The sequence below is a fragment of the Stegostoma tigrinum genome, chromosome 39 (assembly GCF_030684315.1).
Source record: "Stegostoma tigrinum isolate sSteTig4 chromosome 39, sSteTig4.hap1, whole genome shotgun sequence".
Classification (NCBI taxonomy): Eukaryota; Metazoa; Chordata; class Chondrichthyes; order Orectolobiformes; family Stegostomatidae; genus Stegostoma; species Stegostoma tigrinum.
In genome coordinates, this window is record NC_081392.1 from 2,235,544 (window position 1) to 2,253,429 (window position 17,886).

Below are 17,886 nucleotides of genomic sequence, written 5' to 3' on the forward strand. Positions count from 1 at the left end.
CCAACTCCTATACTCAATGCACTGACCAATAAAGGCAAGCATACCATACACCACCTTCACTGTCTTGTCTACCATAGCTCCACTTTCAAGGAATTATAAACTTGCACCCCAAGGTCTCCTTTTGTCCAGCGACGCTCCAAAGGAACTTACCATCAAATGTGTAAGTCCCTCCCTGATTTGCTTTACCAAAATGCAGCACTTCACATTTGTCTCATTAAACTCCTTCTGATCAAGATCTCATTGGTACCAATGTGTACAATGATCTCGGTCTGCTCCTGCTCTGCTTTGAGTGGTTGCAGCAAATTTTCAGATGTCCTTAACCCTGGGTCCAGGGAGGCAAGACAGCATCCTGAAGTCTTGCTCTCAACTGCAGAATTGCCTGTCTGTATCCTTACTGGAGCGACCCCTAAAGCAATTGCTTATTTGAATTTTGACAAACTCTGCTAAACAGAAGGCCCAGCTATGGTGCCCAAGACCTGGTTGCCACTGCTACTGTATCTAAGAGGCTGTCTGCCATAACTATATCCAAAACAGTTTATCCGTTTTGAGAGACGGATAGCCAAAGGAGCCTCCTGCACTACCTTCCTCTCCTGACAATCCTCTGTACCTGTGGTGTGACCACCTTTCCAAAGCTACTATGCATCCCATTCTGCTTCCTGTATGTTCCTCAGTGACTCCAACTACCTCTGCAGCCGATCTAAATGGTGTCATTTGCCACTGCCAAACATGCTTCCTGCAGACATCGTCTCTGGGGATAGTCAGAAGTTCCCTGATGGTGCACATCCAACAGGAGGACCATACCACACCACTAATTGCCATCATTGCCCCATTAAACAATTAGCAAATCTAGACTTGCCTAAACCACCCAGACTTGGCTCAAACCCTAGTGTTTGCACACTCTTGCAGCTCAGTGTGCAGGGAGAACCAAATGCATATCTTTTATATTGAAAGTCCTGCAAAAAGCAACTAAATACAACTTTTTTTAAAGAAAGTTACCCTTACCCATAATTATTTGACATAAAACATTGTCAACAGTATGATAGTTCTGTAGCAAGTGTCAGCTTAGATTATGCATTCAAGTCTCTGGAATATGTTTGAATCAGCAAACCTCTGACTCGGGCGAGTGTAGTACTCCCATTATACTGAATGTAGTGCGAGTGAAAAATCAGAAGCACGTTGGTTTGCTCCTGATTAGAGCACTTACTAAGTGGCAGTCCTGTTAGAGGGAGCTGGAAATCTGTCCACTTTTGGGACTAGTAGTAAGGTAGTAAATAAAGGAGGGGTTTTTGTGTGAGTTGTAAAGTTTTAACGAAGTAGAACACTACTTGTTTTATGTCTTAAACCACTTACTTTCTGAATCTAATTGAGTGCACCTCATGATTTATTACAGAAAATCTAATCATTCACCCCATCCGCTGTGCAGCAGTTAGCAATTGCATATTGAATGTGCTCTTAGAATCTCTTCCAAAGTACAAAGACTGCAGAGGGAGCCTTGCTGCTTTCATAATGGAGAAAGGTAAATTAACCCTGCTTTGTTTGACGCTAAATTGTGGTGTGAATGGATAAGACTTGGTTTTTCCCCTTGTTTTACCCCGTTTTTTTAAAATAAAATTATCATTAAATTTAATGTGTACTGTGGAGAGTGAAAAGGTGACAAAAGAGAATGTGAGATAACAAGGTGTAGAGCTGGATGAACACAGCAAGCCGAGCAGGAAAGCTGATGTTTCGGGCCGAGACACCCCATTAGAAATGGGGGAGGGGAAGGGGGATCTGAAATAAATAGGGAGAGAGGGGGAGGTGGATCAAAGATGGATAGAGGAGAAGATAGGTGGAGAGGGGTCAGAGAAGTCAAAGAGATGAAGCCAGTAAAGGTGAGTGTAGGTGGAGAGGTAGGGAGGAGATACGTCAGTCCAGGGAGGATGGACAGGCCAAGGAGGCAGGATGAGGTTAGTAGGTAGGAAGTGGGGCTGCAGCTTGAGGTGGGAGGAGGGGATAGGTGAGAGGAAGAACAGGTTAAGGAGGCAGGGACGAACTGGGCTGGTTTTGGGATGCAATAGGGGAAGGGGAGATTTTGAAGCTTGTGAAGTCCACATTGATACCATTAGGCTGCAGGGTTCCCAAGCAGATTATGAGTTGCTGTTCCTGCAACCTTCGGGTGACATCGTTGTGGCACTGCAGGAAGCCCAGGATGGACATCATGTCTGCGAAATGTTAGGGGGAGTTGAAATGGTTCACAACGGGGAGGTGCGGTTGTTTAGTGCAAACCAAGCGTAGGTATTCTGCAAGGCGGTCCCCAAGCCTCTGCTTGGTTTCCCTGAGGTAGAGGAGGCCACAACGAATACAGCAGATGCAGTATACCACATTGGCAGATGTGCAAGTGAACTTCTGCTTGATGTGGAAAGTCTTCTTGGCGACTGGGATGGGGGTGAGGGAGGAGGTGTTGGGGCAGGTGTAGCATTTCCTGCGGTTGTAGGGAAAAGTGCTGCGTGTGGTGGGGTTGGAGTGGAGTGGACAAGGGAGTCACTGAGAGAGTGGTCCGTCTGAAAAGCAGACAAGGGCGGGGAGGGAAAATGTCTTTGGTGGTGGGGTCAGATTGCAGTTGGTGGAAGTGTCAGAGGATGATGCGTTGGATCCGGAGGTGGTTGTGGTGGTATGTGAGGACGAGGGGGATTTTTTTTGGTTGTTATTGCAGGGACGTGATGTGAGGGATGAGTTGCGGGAATTGCAGGAGACACACTTGAGGACATTCTCGACCACTGTGGGGAGAAAGTTGCGGTTCTTGAAAACCAGGACATCTGAGATGTACGGGAGGAGAATGTCTCATTCTGGGAGCCGGAGCAGGAAGGCGGGTGGGAGGAGGTGTATTCCGGGTAGCTGTGGGAGCCGGTGTGTTTGAAATGAATATTGGTTTCTAGGTGGTTACCCGATATGGAGACACAGAGGTCCAGGAAGGTGAGAGAGGTGTTAGAGATGGTCTGGGTGAACTTAAGGTTGGGCTAGAAGTGTTGGTGAAGTGGATGAACTGTTCGAGCTCCTGTTGGGAGCACGAGGCCCTGCCGAGACAGTCATCAGTGTAAGGAGGAAGAGGTGGGGTTTAGGGCCAGTGTAGGTACAGAAGAGAGATTGTTCTACATGACCTACAAAGAGGCAGGCATATCGTGGGCCCATGCAGGTACCCATAGCCACCCGCTTTGTCTGTAGGAAGCGGGAGGAATTGAAAGAGAAGTTGTTGACAGTGAGGATGGGTTTGGCTGAGTGGATGAGGGCATCAGTCCTGCGGGACAGGAAGAAGTGGAGTGCCTTTAGACCATCTGCATGGGGAATGCAGGAGTATAGGTACTGGACGTCCATAGTGAAAATGTGTTGGGGACTGACAGATTGAAGTTCTGGAGGAAGTGGAGGGCATGGATGGTGTCATGGACATAGGTAAGGAGTTCCTGGACCAAGGGGGAGAAAATGGAGTCAAGATAGGTGGAGATAAGTTCGGTGGGGCAGGAGCAGGCGGAGACAATGGGTCGACCAGGTCTGATACAAAAGAGAATGTTCCTGCTTACACTAAGCATATCAGTTGTCCCCACCCTGTGATACCCAAATCATTCATAGGTGATCGCATTGGTAGTCAGTGATCATGGTAATTTGAGGTCTTTACAGTGAACACCAATTGTATCTGTGTTTTATGCTTGGTTAAGTTGATGTGCAGAACACACAGGCCATTCATTCAACCATTCACATTCCCTGAGTCTTCCTTTAGTACCTTCCACCCCAACCTCAAGTTCACCTGGGCCATCTCCAACACATCCCTCACCTTCCTGGACCTCTCAGTCTCCATCTCAGGCAACCAGCTTGTAGCTGATGTCCATTTCAAGCCCACCGACTCCTACAGCTACCGAGAACACACCTCCCACCCACCCTCCTGCAAAAATTTCATTCCCTATTCCCAATTCCTCGCCTCCGCCACATCTGTTCCCACGATGAGGCATTCCACTCCCGCACATCCCAGATGTCCAAGTTCTTCAAGGACCGCAACTTGCCCCCCACAGTGGTCGAGAACGCCCTTGACCGCGTCTCCCGCATTTCCCGCAACACATCCCTCACACCCCAACCCCCGCCACATCCGCCCAAAGAGGATCCCCCTCATCCTCTCTCACCACACCAACAACGTCCGGATACATCACATCATCCTCCGACACTTCCGCCATCTACAATCCGACCCCACCATCCAAGACATTTTTCCATCCCCGCCCTTGTCTGCTTTCCGGAGAGATCACTCTCACCCCCACCACACCCGGCACCTTCCCCTGCAACCGCAGGAAGTGCTACACTTGCCCCCACACCTCCTCCCTCACCCCTATCCCAGGCCTCACGATGACTTTCCATATTAAGCAGATGTTCACCTGCACATCTGCCAATGTGGTATACTGTATCCGTTGTACCCGGTGTGGCTACCTCTACATTGGGGAAACCAAGCGGAGGCTTGGGGACCGCTTTGCAGAACACCTCCACTCGGTTTGCAATAAACAACTGCACCTCCCAGTTGCGAACCATTTCAACTCCGTCCCATTCTTTAGATGATATGTCCATCATGGGCCTCCTGCAGTGCCACAATGATGCCACCCGAAGGTTGCAGGAACAGCAACTCATATTCTGCTTGGGAACCCTGCAGCCCAATGGTATCAATGTGGACTTCACCAGCTTCAAAATCTCCCCTTCCCACACCACATCCCAAAACCAGCCCAGTTTGTCCCCTTCCCCCCAGTGCATCACACAACCAGCCCAGCCTGTCTCTGCTTCCCTAACCTGTTCTTCCTGTCACCCATCCCTTCCTCCCACCCTAAGCCACACCTCCATTTCCTACCTACTAACCTCATCCCACCTCCTTGACCTGTCCGTCTTCCCTGGACTGACCTATCCCCTACCTACCTCCCCACCTATACTCTCCTCTCCACCTATCTTCTTTTCTCTCCATCTTCGGTCCGCCTCCCCCTCTCTTCCTATTTATTCCAGAACTCTCACCCCATCCCCCTCTCTGATGAAGGGTCTAGGCCCGAAACATCAGCTTTTGTGCTCCTGAGATGCTGCTTGGCCTGCTGTGTTCATCCAGCTTCACACTTTATTGTCTTCCTTTGGTACGTTGTTTCTAACCTTTCAAAATAAACTTGTGTTCCTTTCTCCCTCATACTCACCTAACTTCTCTAAGCAATCGACAATGATTGCTGACAATGTCTTGTATTTGAAATTCCCATGTACATTCAGAACTTGAATGCCAAAGCCTTTTAAATCATGGCAGTTTGTACTGAAAGATTTAAAAATAAATCAGATATTTATTTCACTCTTTTTGTGGCGTTACTTTATAGCTCTGAAGTAATGTAAAGGCTGGTCTCATCCAAATAGAACCTTTTCTAATGGGTTAACAAACAGGTGACAAGTGCATTTAGATGGAAAAGTAATGCTGAAGAATTAACTGACCAGTGGAGACACCACATTGAAAGATTACATAAGCTGATGGCTTGGCCATTTTCCTTTTGGACAAAACAACTTTCTGCCCTGAAGTGAACTGTTGTGTTCATTGAATATCTTTGAGTCCTCAGTTACACTGCCCGATTAGGGTAGGTGCATTCTGCATTTGATGAAAATTTAGATTGGTACGAAATGCTCTTACTTTAAGTAGTTCTAGGAAAGTAATGGACTTAATCTAGAGACGCAGGTTCAAGTCCCGCCATGCTAAATGGTTGAATTTGAATTCAGTTTTTTAAAAATAAAATCTGGAATAAAGAGTCTAATGATTGTCGATTGTCTGAAAAACTCATCTCGTTCACTTATATCCTTTTGGGCAAGAAAACTGACATCCTGCCTAGTCTGGCCAGCATGTGACTCCATACCCACAGCAGTGTAGTTGGCCCTCAACTGCCTTCTGGGCAAATAGGGATGGGCAATAAATGCAAGGCTATCCAGTGACATCCACATCCCACGAATGTACCTTTAAGTTTTTTTGTTTTAAATTCAGAATTAAAATAGTCACTGGATAGTTGAGTATTGTTGCAAAATAAATTCTGTCTACATTTTTTCCTTTGCACTCACCAGGACAGAATTATAAGAATATCAAGTTTCAAAGATTTTTTTTTAACAACTTGAGAAGTGTGGTGATCGGTTGATACATGGATTGTGGTCAAGGTATTATCATAGGGAACGCTCCTGGACCACATTCCTCACCCTCACTCCCACCCCCAAACATCATTTGCAAAGGCACAATGCCTGGATATTTTGGAGAATTCCCGGAGTCGACCTGTCTAGTTTGAACTTAAAACAAAAAACTTCGGTGTTACTATTGTTGCATTCTCTATGCTAACACTTCCGCTATTTGGGGACCACATGCAAACCAAAAAGCGCCCTTCTCATTCAGCATAAATTGTTGTTCCCTTTGAAATTTGGCGCTCTTATATTTCTGCCCTGATGAGTGCTGAATGAAAAGCTTTAAAATGTGACTTTTACATCAATGTTCAGCATTGAATTCAGGTCCAAAACTTGGTTGCAATTCAGTAGTGTTTCAATACCTGCTGGCATTCTACATATTGTGCCCTTTTGTTGAATGTGTACAAAAAGCAGTGGCTAAAATCTTATCAACCCTGAATTGTTTGGAGTAGAACTGGTGTAAGAGTTATCCTTCTGCACAACTACATGACTGGTAATCGCTTCCAGGCAGTAGATTACAGTATAACTATTGACCATTAGATGGCAGCAGTCTTCTTTCAACCTCTTCCTTGTCCCTAACGTATAGTATTTGTGAAAGCACTTCAGCCTCCAAAATGGCCAAATTAACAGGCTATTTCTGTAGTATCCTAAAGAAATGTCATTCAAATTGTTAAATATGTAGTAAAACATGGTTTTGATGAGTGAATGTTATATTCTAATTTGATTGCTATATTGTGTATCCAGTTTTGGTTTTAAGTTGTAACTTTAAATTGTAAAGTTCTTGGCTGTTTTCTGATATGGGATATGGATGTAAAATATTTCTGAAATTCTTCCACTAACTCAGGAGGAAATCTTGTTTTTAATAATCATTTACAGCTGGACATTTCAGTTCTTTTTAGAGATAGTAGGAATTGCAGATGCTGGAGAATCTGAGATAACAAGGTGTAGAGCTGGATGAGCACAGCAGGCCAAACAGCATCAGAGGGCAGAAAGGCTGACGTTTCAGGCCTAGGTTTCTGAAGAAGGGTCTAGGCCCGAAACGTCAGCCTTCCTGCTCCTCTGCTGCTTGGCCTGCTGTGTTCATCCAGCTCTACACTTTGTTATCTCAGCCCTTTTTAACTTGTTTAAAGAACTGGTTTTTATGTTCCTAGAGAAAGAAAGGGAGAGGGTGATAGAATCAGCCCAAATATTAAGTGTCTTGGAAAATAAAACAATTGCCTTTTTCCGCAGTAAATTTGATAAGTTTCAGGAAAAGTTCTTTCAATTCTGTTTAGTTCTAAATTATTCTTGTGATTTCCCCCCCACTCCCCTCCTTGAATTCTGCTATCAGTCATACAGCACAGAAACAAACAGACCTTTTGGCCCAACCAGTCCACACTGGACATAATCCCAAACTAAACTAGACCCACCTATCTGCTCCTGGCCCATATCCCTCCAAATGTTTCCTATTCATGTACTTAATAAAATGTCTTTTATAATTGTACCTCACGCCCCCAATTCCACACCCTCTATTTTAAAAAAAAATTGGCCATGGTGTCTTTTTTAAATTTTCTCCTCTCACATTAAAAATGTGCCCTCTAGTCTTGAAATCCCCAATCCTAGGGAAAGGACAACTACAATTAACTCTCTCTATACCCTTCATTACTTTATAAGTTTCTATAAGGTCACTTCCTAAGCTCCAATGAAAGCCCTAGCCTATCCAGCCTTTCTTTATAGCTCAAACCTTCCATACCTGGCAACATTCTGGTACAGGTAGTTCCGCTATAACATGCATTTCATTAATGCAAATTGGCTGTAATGTGAATGATGAATAATGGCCACTGTTTGGATAATGCAAACTTTCTTAACAAGTATAGCGTTTTTTTTTGAGGTCACACAAGAACACAACTATCACGTTATAGGAGAACTACCTGTAAATCTCTTCTGAACCCTCTCCACCTTTAATAACCATCCTATGACTGGACAACCAGAACTGGACACAATACTCCAGAAGAGGTCTCAATGCCCTGTACAACACCCAACATGACTTCCCAACACACATCCTCAAAGGATTGAGCAATGAATGCAAGCATGTTAACTTTTTTAACAACCCTGTCTGTCTTCCTTCTTTCCTGTATTCATTATCTTAAAAATGAATTCGTTTAACAAAAATGAACTATAATGCAAATTTTATCACATTAACCAAGCCAAGGATGATATGGTGTTGGATAGATATGGGATCTTCCTCTGTGCATTGAAGCTGGAGTTAAAGCTATTGGTGTAGATGTTTTCTTTCCTGCATTTCTTTAAACCCTTGTTCTTCACTCACCTTTGAGTAGGATTGTTATCATTTTATACACTTATTCCATTTTGAAATTTAAACCTAATAAGTTTAAGACTCCTCAAACTGATTAACCCTAATTCTCTGTACTTTTTTTATAGCATTTCCATATCACTCCTGCAAAAATATTATTTCCACCTTTGATTTTTGCAGTGACAGAAGATGGCAACAGTGAACAGTATGAAGTGGTTGCTTTAGGAACAGGAGAGACTTGTTACAGCAGTTGGATCCGTTTTGATGGTCGTTTACTCCATGACTGCCATGCTGCAGTGGTTGTAAGACGGGCATTGCAAAGGTATTTGCTCAAGAAAAGTTTACTATGAAGAAAGAGATTTTCATGTATTCAAAAAGATTGTAAGACATCTACATAAAATTTGTGGCACACTCTTTGCTCTAGTATCATGAATGTTTGTTTCTTCCTAATACAGCAACAAGGTGACGTTAACATCCTAGGGGCACTGCAAAGAAGAGTTCAGACAGAACATTGGAGCTAGAGAATAGAATTGAGAGACTGCTTCAGCATATTAGACTTAATATTTTATGATTGTTCTTGATCAAGCCTCAAATGACTGAAAATGGACTATGATGTGAAGGGAAAATGCGCAAAAGGCATTAATCCATATGTTGCTTAAAATTAAAGTTCAATAGCACAGGGATAATTTAGAAAACTGTAGTGAAGGACTATTACTTGAGCATGACCAAGCCATTACGTGGCTTCTTTGTCCTCCTGTGGCTTCTCAGAACTGAACATTCCATTATGACATTGACAAAGATATTCGCAGAACTGATAATTGTATTGATTCTTGAAGTTTCTGCATCTGTGCCACTTCAAGCATTGAATATTAAGTTTTACGTTGGTTCTTGAAACATGCTGAACCAAATTCCTATGCTTGTGGATGGACTGTCATTTTCCAAAGATACATTTAACGCTATGCACAAGCTTGTAGAACCCTTTTTTATTAAGTGTGTCCTTATAACGTTTGTATGTTGGATTCTGTGCTGAATGGAAATTACAAAGTATTTTAATTAGTCCATTAGGTGTTCTCATTAGCTTCTTCCATGAAGCAACATGTATTTTTCATTTAAGCAAAAGCAAATACTGCGAGAAACCAGAAATAAAAAGAAAATGTTTTTGAAACTGTGACATTTAGAAAAGTGACATTCGCACCACGCAAATGCCAAGCTATGACCATCACCAAGAACAGAAAATCTAACCACCATCCCATGACATTCAGTGGTGTTGCCGTCACTGAACTCCCACTATCAGCATCCTGGGAGTTACCATTGGCCAGAAATTCCACTGGACTCACCACATTAATGCAGTGGCTACAAGAGCAGACCAGATGCTAGGAATACTGTGGTGAATAACTCACCTCCTGACTCCTCCAAAGTCCATCCACCATCTACAAAGTACAAATCAGGAGTGTGATGGAATACCCCCAACTTGCCTGGATGAGTTCAGCCCCAAAAACACTCAAGAAGCTTGACACTATCAAGGACAAAGCAGCCCGTTTGATTGGCCCTACATTTCATAAGCATTCATTCTCAGCATCCCAACACTCAGTTGTAGCAGTGTATGCCATCTGCAAGATGCACTGCAGAAATTCACCAAAGATCCTCAGACAGCACCTTCCAATCCCACAACCACTTCCATCTGAAGGACAAGGGCAGTGGACATATGGGAACACCACTACCTCCAAGTTCGCATCCAGCTCACTCACCTACCTGACTTGGAAATATATTGCTGTTCCTTCGCTGTCACTGGGTCAAAATCCTGGAATTCCCTCCCTAATAGCTTAATGGGTCAACCCACAGCAGGAGGACTACAGCAGTTCAAGAAGGAAGCCGTCTTAACGGCAACTAGGGATAGGCAAGAAATGCTGGCCAGCCAACGACACCCACATCCCACAAATACATCAGAAAAAAAAGGTCTGGATTCATCTGAAGCAAGAAACAGTTAATTTAAGTCCAGTGTGATAACTTTGGGATTTTGTTTATTTTCTTCTAATAAGATCAGCAGTTCATGTTTTTATAACTGGTTCTGGGTTGCACATTTATGATTTTATACGGTATCTTAATACATAACCTCTTCTCTGTTTTCACTTGGTGAAATTAACGGTATGAACAGTCAATGCATTTTGGCTTGTCAGCTATATGTTATATCGACTCAGACAGAATTACTGATCCCAGTTCTTTATAATCTTTAACATCTCCTGCAGGAATCGTGTAGCAAAATTAATACCCAAGATGTAACTTTGCAACTATTCCAAAAGGCCCACCATGCTTGCAGCAAACTGTTGTAGTGTTATCACCAATCTATGTTTGCTGTGTGACCCCAAGAGATTATATTGCTTCAGAATGACCCTCCTTTTCTTTCAGTCTTGAGCGAGCCTGTTTTATTGAGATAATTTAACCTCTTTTTTGCAAAAAGTAAAACTTAAAAATCTCAATTTAGTGTTTTGTTTCCTCCAAGCATGTTATACAAGTTCTTTCTTTTAGAAGAAAGTCTAAATAATTGCTGCTTTGTTCAGATTAAATATTCCAGACGAATGTACCTGTAAGAGATGTATTTTGGGCTGAGTGAGCAAATTACATATTGCCGAAAAATTACACTCTGCATAATGTAATTTGTTCAGTACATAACGTGCAAGCATTTCTGACTCTCGGACGATGTTTGTACGTCTGAGAAAACTGCCTTGCAGTTTTGGACGATGTAGCACAATGGCTCCCTTGAAAGGATTTGACACCTTTTGCCTGACAGCATTCAATTTTTCACCCTCCGACACTTCTGCAATATGCAATCTGACCCCACCACCAAAGACATTTGTCCCTCCCCACCCTTATCTGCTTTCCAGAGGGACCACATTCTCTGTGACTCCCTTGTCCACTCCACACTCCCCTCCAATGCCACCACACCCGGCACTTTTCTCTGCAACCACAGGAAGTGCTACACCTGCCCCTACACCTCATCCTAGGCCTCAGGATTTTCTGCATCAAGCCGATGCTCACCTGCACATCTGCTAATGTGGTATACTGCATCCGCTGTTCCTGTTGTGGCTACCTCTACAGTGGGGAAACCAAGCGGAGGCTTGGGGACTACTTTGCAGAACACCTATGCTCGGTTCGCATTAAACAACTGCACTTCCCAGCCACGTACCATTTCAACTCCCCCTCCCACTCCTCAGACAACATGTCCACCCTGGGCCTCCTGCAGTGCCACAACAATGCTACCCGAAGGTTGCAGGAACAGCAACTCATATTCCGCTTGGGAGCCCTGCAGCCCAATGGTATCATTGTGGACTTCACAAGCTTCAAAATCTCCCCTCCCCCTACTGCATCCCAAAACCAGCCCAGCTTGTCCCCGCCTCCCTAATCTGTCCTTCCTCCCACCTCAAGCCCCACCCCCGTCCCCTGCCTACTAACTTCATCCTGCCACCTTGACCTGTCCATCCTCCCTGGACTGATCTAGCTCCCCACTTGCACTACACCTTTTACTGGCTCCATCCCTGCCTCTTTTGACTTGTCTGTCTCCTCTTGACCTAACTTCTCCTCTATCCACTTTCTATCTGCCTCCCCCTCTCTCTCCCTATTTATTTCAGAACCCCCTTCCCCACCCCCATTCCTGAAGAAGGGTCTAGGCCCAAAACGTCAGACTTCCTGCTCCTCTGATGCTGCTTGGCCTGCTGTGTTCATCAGCTCTACACCTTGTTATCTCCAATTTTTTGATTTCAGGGTTTCGTCACATCTAATGTTGAAAACCATTGACTATTTAGACACCAGTTTATAGGCATCACATGATTCTCACAGTGGAATACTGCATTCCACAGTGTGGTGTAAAAGGTCTTGTACTTATTCTCATTTTCTGACCCGACTGCATCTTTGCTGTCCTCTCTTGTAGTACTTGGCCCTGCTATAGAAATTGGCAATATTCACTGTTTTCTTTTTAATTTTTTTTGTTGTTTCTCACTAGAGAGTGAGAACAAACAAGAAACTTGTTTTAGGGCAGTTGTTGGTAGGCCTCCAACTTCAGTGCATAAGGACTATTTTTATTTTCTGCCACTGCCTTGGAAACTTTTAATTAACTGAGCACATAACCTTCAATACCTGTCCTGGTTTCCAATGTCCTGTGATAATAAAATTTATAAGCTTCAAACAGTCTTAGTTAAACATGGTGTTTTGTAATATTGGAGAAGGGGAAAAAATGCCATAAGACTTTGTCTGTTGTGACGTCAGTGTATGACGTGGAGGCGAGAGTCTTGGATTGGGGTGGACAAAGTCAGAAGTGACTCAACACCAAATTAAAATCTGACTCATTTATTTGAAATCACAAGCTTTCACAGCACTGCTCCTTTGTCATTTACATTATTGTGATTATTCTCCTTTTACCAGTAACGTTTCTCTTAATTTTGCAGATATTTGTTTAAGCAGCTCCTTTTATTTTGTAATAACAATCCTGTGGGTTTAGAGAAATGCATCTTCTACAAATCTTCAGGAAGTGATTTGTTGTCCCTCAAGAAAAATATTTTTTTCCATCTCTACCTCAGTAAAGTTCCAAAGGGGGCTGCTCAGAGCATTCTCATGTAAGTGTATTTAGTGTGGCCCAGTTAATATTGAATAATGGAGGACAGTTTCATGGTTAGAATTAGAAATATTTGTCAATTAACTACTTATAATTGTACAAAAAAATTGGAAATTAATTCCAAAAAGTAATGGAATGAAAATTAATAAATTGAATCTAGATTAAAGTCCACTTGCAGTTGTGTGCTAGTAATTCTTCAATTCTTTGTGTCCTGTTTGGCTATGGAACATCAAAGCAGCAACTACTTTTTAATGTGGTAAAGAGCATTTGAAGTGTAATAGAACAAACTTGATACTTTCTTCCAAGAACAACCTGTGGGGTAGTTTTAAATGTGTGTTTACATGAATGCATGTTTTCAATATTTTAGTGTCAATTAACCATTTGAAATCGCGATACTATTACCTACTGCTCACAAGTGCCTTGCTATTCCGGCAAGCATGTCCAGAGCGTGTTTGACTGATACAAGAACAAACTACTGTAACAACTGAACATTTGAAATTAAAAGCAAAAAATACTTTAAATAGTCAAATTCTGGCAGCATTTCTGGATTGAGAGCAGAGTAAACATTTCAGATAACCAAAGCATTATGAAGTGCCAAATCAAATGATAAAATGCTATTCTTCAACATTTGAATCTCTTTGGAACAATGCAGAAGGCTGGGGGGCAAAGATGTCAGTGATAATAGGTGACAAATTAAAATCAGTTGCTGGAAACTTGGGGGTCATATTTCTGAGCTGCACAGAATTGCTCTGCACTGCAATTATCTACTTTTTTGCTTTGTCTCCAGTTGTAGAGCAGGTTGTGCTGTGAGCAACGAGTAAGATATGCCAACTTGAAAAGGAGCACAAGTAAACTGCTGTTTCACATGGCAAGATCCTTGGATGGCTAGAATTGACGTGTCGAAGGACAGGTGTTGCATCTCCTGCACTTGCATGGAAAGATGCAGTGGGAAGGAGAGGTGTTGTTGGGGATGACTTAAGGTTTGGGGTGGGGGAGACCAGGAAATCATGGATTGAACAATCTCTTTGGAATTCTGAAAGGAGAGTGGTGGATGTTGATAGCTTCAAACTAGAAGTGGCTGAAATGGTAGGGGATGATCCCATTGACTATGGAGATTGTTGGAGTGGAAAGTAGAAGAGAAACACTCTCCAGGTTCCGGAAAGCAAGGGAAAATGTGAGGACAGAAGTGTATGACGAAGAACGAACAGTGAGGTGATCTTATCAACTGGTGGGGTGGTGTCAGTTTAGGAAAAGATGATTTGTTGGAATCTGTACTGTGGAGATTTAAAGTAGGAAAACAGAAAGAAAGGAATAGAGCCGTCACAAGGAAGCAAGATATGAGACTCTGTAATCAGAGTAGATGTAGGAGTCAGTTGAACATTGGCTCATTATCTCCATTTCTGGCAATGAGCCAGGAAGGAAAAGGCCTAAGAAGGGTCACGCAAAGGTAAGTGTGGAAATTAGAAGTCGCATTGAATTTTCCAATTTGGGGAATGGTTCAAGAATTGAAATAGTGGCAACGCAGTTGCCAATGTGGGAAATGACACTGGGTAAAAGGGTGAAGGAAAACACCTGGGTGGAACTGGAGCCAAGATGTATATTCCATGTGTCTACAAATAGGATCCCATTGAAACATCTTTAATTTAAAGAAAATGGATATAGTTGAAGATGAGCTCATTCCAAGTGAGCAACAGCTTATTGTTGAACTAGGTGTAGAGGTAGATGGTGTATAGGAACTTCTTGGTTCTCTGGAGAAAGAAGCAGTGAGACCACAAACTTCTCAGATGTGACTGGAGATCTCAATAGTTTGGATGTTTAACGGTTTTAAAAAATATTGCTTGGGGTTAGGAAACTGAAAACTCTTAAAGTCACGTAGAACATTTAATTTCTTCCAGAAGTGAGGAAAAATAGTGGAGGTATGAAGATAATAGTTTGGAGAAATTTTTGCTCATTTATTCTGGGGAGATCAGCGGTTCTCAATTTTATAACTAGTTACAAGTTGCACTTTTATGACACATTAGCAGTTTAATACTTATCGTCTAGTCTGTTGTTACATGGAGGTGTCATGTGGAGTGAAATGAATAGTGCAGACAGTATATGCATTTTATCTTGTCAGATGTATGCTGTGTGGTTTCAGATGCAATTACTGTTCTTTTATCACTTAATTAATATCTTAACTGTACAATTGTCTTCTGCAGGGACCCTGTGCCATACCGAAATCCTGAAATGAGACTTCACATTCAGTCCAAAGGTTCCACCATGCCAGCAGCAAGCTGTCGCCCTAGTGTGACAGCAACCCACGTATGCTGCATGACGGCAAGTGATAAGTTGAGCCGATGGATGGTTCTGGGAGTCCAGGGAGCACTGCTCAGCCACTTTATCAAACCACTATACATCACCAGTATTGTCCTTCGTAAGTGCAATAATTTCATTTCAAGCAATAACTTGAAAATAAAAATCTTATTTCTCAGTGTGGATTTTGAATTGTATAACATTAGGATTACATTATCCACTAACCTAGAATTACAAACAGTATGCCTCTTCATTGTCTGTAACTCTCTGCAGTCTGACTTGTGCATATGTATTCAAGGGCATGTTGCAGTGGGGTAGATTATCCTTGTATTCTCAGATCCAATGGAATAACTACACTATAAGGCTGTAAAGGATACAATCTTTCAGTTTGTCGTGAATGCAACTTCTCAAGTCCATCCTAAATCCTCACCCAACGTGATAATGCTGAATTTATTCTGGACACTTAGGCCTAATATGTTTGTCACTGATCAAGTTTCCTCATTGTGTGAATAATTATGAGAAAGAAGCTACATGAGATTGTGACTCTGTGCCTCTGAATGTAACATTATGGAGGCACATTCCTAATTCTGTTTAATTTTAAATATTGAATAATAAATAACTTCAAATCTAAATTTATCAACTTGAAAGTGAATGTTAAACTAGGGGAAAAATCTCTTAAAGTGAATTCTTTTTATATTTTAAAAATCAGCTGGACAGTTTCATCCAATGCAGATTGTCACAAAAGCAATCAATCACCGTGTAGATGAGAGTTTGAATGAGAAGCTTCCTAACATGTTCACTGCTGTGAGAGCACACTTCTCCCATTGTGGTGAGGGAGAACCTAAAGAGTCGGATCCACGTTATGAAAAGCTGAGCATAAACTGGTGTAGGGGAGATAACGCCGTGGAAATTGTGGATGGAGTGACAGGCGAGATCACAAAAGAGTAAGTCTGTTTGATCGTGTTTTAGTAGCAAGGGTTATACCGTGCTTGAAATGTAAATATTTAAAACCAATGTATGCAATTAGGGAATAAAATTGTTGGGAGCAACATGGATACAACATTGAGTGATAGGAAATTGAGAATAATCAATGATTATTGTGTATATTTCTTTTGGGCTGGCAAGTTTTTTGTATAGGGGATCCAAAAAGGTTGATAGACGGAGCCTCACTTCTCCTGATACATACTGATGATCTAGATCTTGCTATGCATGGGACAGTTTCAAAGTTTGTAGATAATACAGACTTAAGAGTTGTATTTGGGTGGAACTCAAATAAGATGATCACTTCTGATGGGATTGTACTATATGCTCTCCAGTGGTCAGTGGGGAAGCTGAGGACCAAATATGTAGAGCAATCTATAAGAATAATAGGGTTGTAGTAGTAGGGGATTTTAACTTTCCAAACATAGTCTGGCACTACCATAGTATTAAGCCCTTGGAAGATGAGGAATGTGTTAAATATGTTTTAGAAAATTTCCTTTATCAATACGTAGATGTACCTGCTATTAGAAAGGACAAAACCTGACCCTTCTCTCGAGGAAATAAGACAGGAGAAATGACTGAGGTATTAGTTGGGGAGCACTTTGGGGCCAGTGATCGTAATACTACCAGTTTTAAAATAGTTATGGAAAAGTATAGGCCTTGCATAAAAACTTAAGTTCTTAATTGGAGTAAGTCAGACTTTGATGGTACGTGACACGAACTCTCAAAGGTTGATTTGGGGTAGTCTGTTTGCAGGTGAAGGGACAACTGGCAAGTGAGTGGTTTTCAGAAGTGAGATAACGAAAGTTCAGAGGCATTATGTTCCTGTTGGAGTGAAGGGGAAGACTGGTAAAAATTAGGGAGCTGTGGATGAATGAAGATGGTGATTCACCCTTCAAGAATAAGGAGGAGGCATATGTTCGGTCTCATCAACTGGGATCAACTGATATTCTTGAAGCGTATAAGGGGTGTAGGGGAATTTTTGAGAGAAATCAGAAGGCCGAGAGGGGGTATGAGATAGCCTTGGCAGATAAAGCTAAGGATAATCCACAGAGATTCTACAAGTACGTTAAGAGCAACTAGGTAAAGAGTAGGGCACCTATAAAGATCAACAAGGTTATCTATGTGTGGAACCACAGGAGATGGGGTGATACTCATCTGACATTTTGCATCAGTGGAGAAAGACATGGAGGCTAGGGAACTCAGAAATAAACATTGATATCGTAGACAGTCCACGTATCAGAAGAGGAGGTGCTGGAGACCTCCTTTTTAAAAAAAATACAAAAAATCGGATATACAAGATAATGAGAGGCATAGATAGAGTTGATAGCCAGAGACTATTTCCCAGGGCAGAAATGGCTAGCACGAGGGGTCATAGTTTTAAGCTGGTTGGTGGAAAGTATAGAGGGGATGTCAGAGGCAGGTTCTTTATGCAGAGAGTTGTGAGAGCATGGAATGCGTTGCCAGCAGCAGTTGTGGAAGCAAGGTCATTGGGGCCATTTAAGAGACTGCTGGACATGTATAT

The 17,886-nt window shown here is 42.4% G+C and overlaps 1 protein-coding gene across 1 annotated transcript in view; it reads left to right on the forward strand.

Moving 5' to 3' along the window:
• Positions 1-17,886, forward strand: part of LOC125447817 (adenosine deaminase domain-containing protein 1-like) — a 78,610-nt gene that overhangs the window by 46,311 nt on the left and 14,413 nt on the right. The window contains exons 6-10 of the mRNA XM_048522569.2: positions 1,391-1,516; positions 8,663-8,804; positions 12,922-13,089; positions 15,287-15,501; positions 16,090-16,324. Of these exons, the coding sequence (XP_048378526.1) occupies positions 1,391-1,516; positions 8,663-8,804; positions 12,922-13,089; positions 15,287-15,501; positions 16,090-16,324 (886 nt within the window). The remainder of the gene's footprint in view (positions 1-1,390; positions 1,517-8,662; positions 8,805-12,921; positions 13,090-15,286; positions 15,502-16,089; positions 16,325-17,886) is intronic.